Source organism: Hydra vulgaris, chromosome 04, assembly GCF_038396675.1.
Source record: "Hydra vulgaris chromosome 04, alternate assembly HydraT2T_AEP".
In the NCBI taxonomy this organism is placed as follows: Eukaryota; Metazoa; Cnidaria; class Hydrozoa; order Anthoathecata; family Hydridae; genus Hydra; species Hydra vulgaris.
The window spans coordinates 50,613,553-50,614,981 of record NC_088923.1 but is presented as its reverse complement, the minus strand read 5'-3'; the positions used below and the strand labels follow the sequence as shown (position 1 = coordinate 50,614,981).

At 34.7% G+C, this 1,429-nt stretch overlaps 1 protein-coding gene across 1 annotated transcript; it reads right to left on the bottom strand.

The window, feature by feature from the left end:
* Window positions 1-399: 399 nt before the first annotated feature.
* LOC136079497 (uncharacterized) lies at window positions 400-750 on the bottom strand. Its single transcript, XM_065795234.1, has one exon. It carries the CDS (start codon window positions 748-750, stop codon window positions 400-402), a length of 351 nt encoding a protein of 116 aa, XP_065651306.1.
* Between the last annotated feature and the right edge of the window lie 679 nt (window positions 751-1,429).

The following is a 1,429-nucleotide window of genomic DNA, read 5'->3' as shown; positions in this document are numbered from 1 at the left end:
GACAAGCGAGTAATTAACAAAATATTGAAAAAAATCATTAATTAAAAATTAATAAGTTTGTAATCCACGAAATCTTCATCAGCCTTTTTGCATGATGACGGCAAGTTATTCCAATCATTGACAATACGATTTGTAAAAAAATTACGATGAGCATTATTATATGTGAATTCACGCATTAGGACGTTGGAAGATGATCTGCGAATCGGTGGATTATTCCTATTGATAATCTCAAAACCGTTTTCTAGCTTAAACAGTTGGATCAAGTCGCCATGTCTCCTGCGAGTTTCCAAAATAGTAAAATTGAGCCGCCGACACCTTTCAGCATAAGGTAATCCGATTAAATCATGAGGTACTTCTGTTACTTTGTGCTGAATTTTTTCAATTTCTTTGATGTCACTTTTAAGTAAGGACACCATACCATTTGCATGCTGACGGCAAGTTATTCCAATCATTGACAATACGATTTGTAAAAAAATTACGATGAGCATTATTATATGTGAATTCACGCATTAGGACGTTGGAAGATGATCTGCGAATCGGTGGATTATTCCTATTGATAATCTCAAAACCGTTTTCTAGCTTAAACTGTTGGATCAAGTCGCCATGTCTCCTGCGAGTTTCCAAAATAGTAAAATTGAGCCGCCGACACCTTTCAGCATAAGGTAATCCGATTAAATCATGAGGTACTTCTGTTACTTTGTGCTGAATTTTTTCAATTTCTTTGATGTCACTTTTAAGTAAGGACACCATATCGGAACAGCGAATTCCAGATACGGCCTAACATACGTAGTGCATAATTTACTTTAAAGCTTCATATCTCTTGATCTAAATGTTTTTTTAATAGACCAAGTGTGATATTCGCTTTACGTGTTACAACCTGTATGTGTTGATTCCATTTTAGATCATTAGATATAAAGATACCCAGGTCTCTCTCAATACACGTTGCCTTAAAAGTAGTTGATGTATTTCCACCATTCATTACATATTCATGATTACTACTTCCATAACCAAGGTGCATTACTTTACATTTTGGAACATTTAATTCCATAAGGCATTCCTTTGACCATTCTGTGACAATGTTTAAATCGTTTTGAAGGATCAGGCGATCAGCATCGTGATACTCAGGTCTTATTTCTTGTAACAATTTAGTGTCGTCAGCATAGATTTTATGAACTGATTTGATCTTATCCGTTAAGTCGTTTATATAAAGGATAAATAATATTGGACCAAGAACAGACTCTTTTGGAACTCCGCTTAGAGCATCAATCCAGTCGCTAGAGTGTTCACCTAAAACAGTTTGCTGTTTCCTACTAATTAAAAATCCCATATGCTTTCAATTCATGAAGTAGTCTACGGTGAGAAACTTTATTAAACGCTTTCGCAAAGTCCGAAAATGCAATATTGAAAAAATTTCTTTTACTTAACGCTT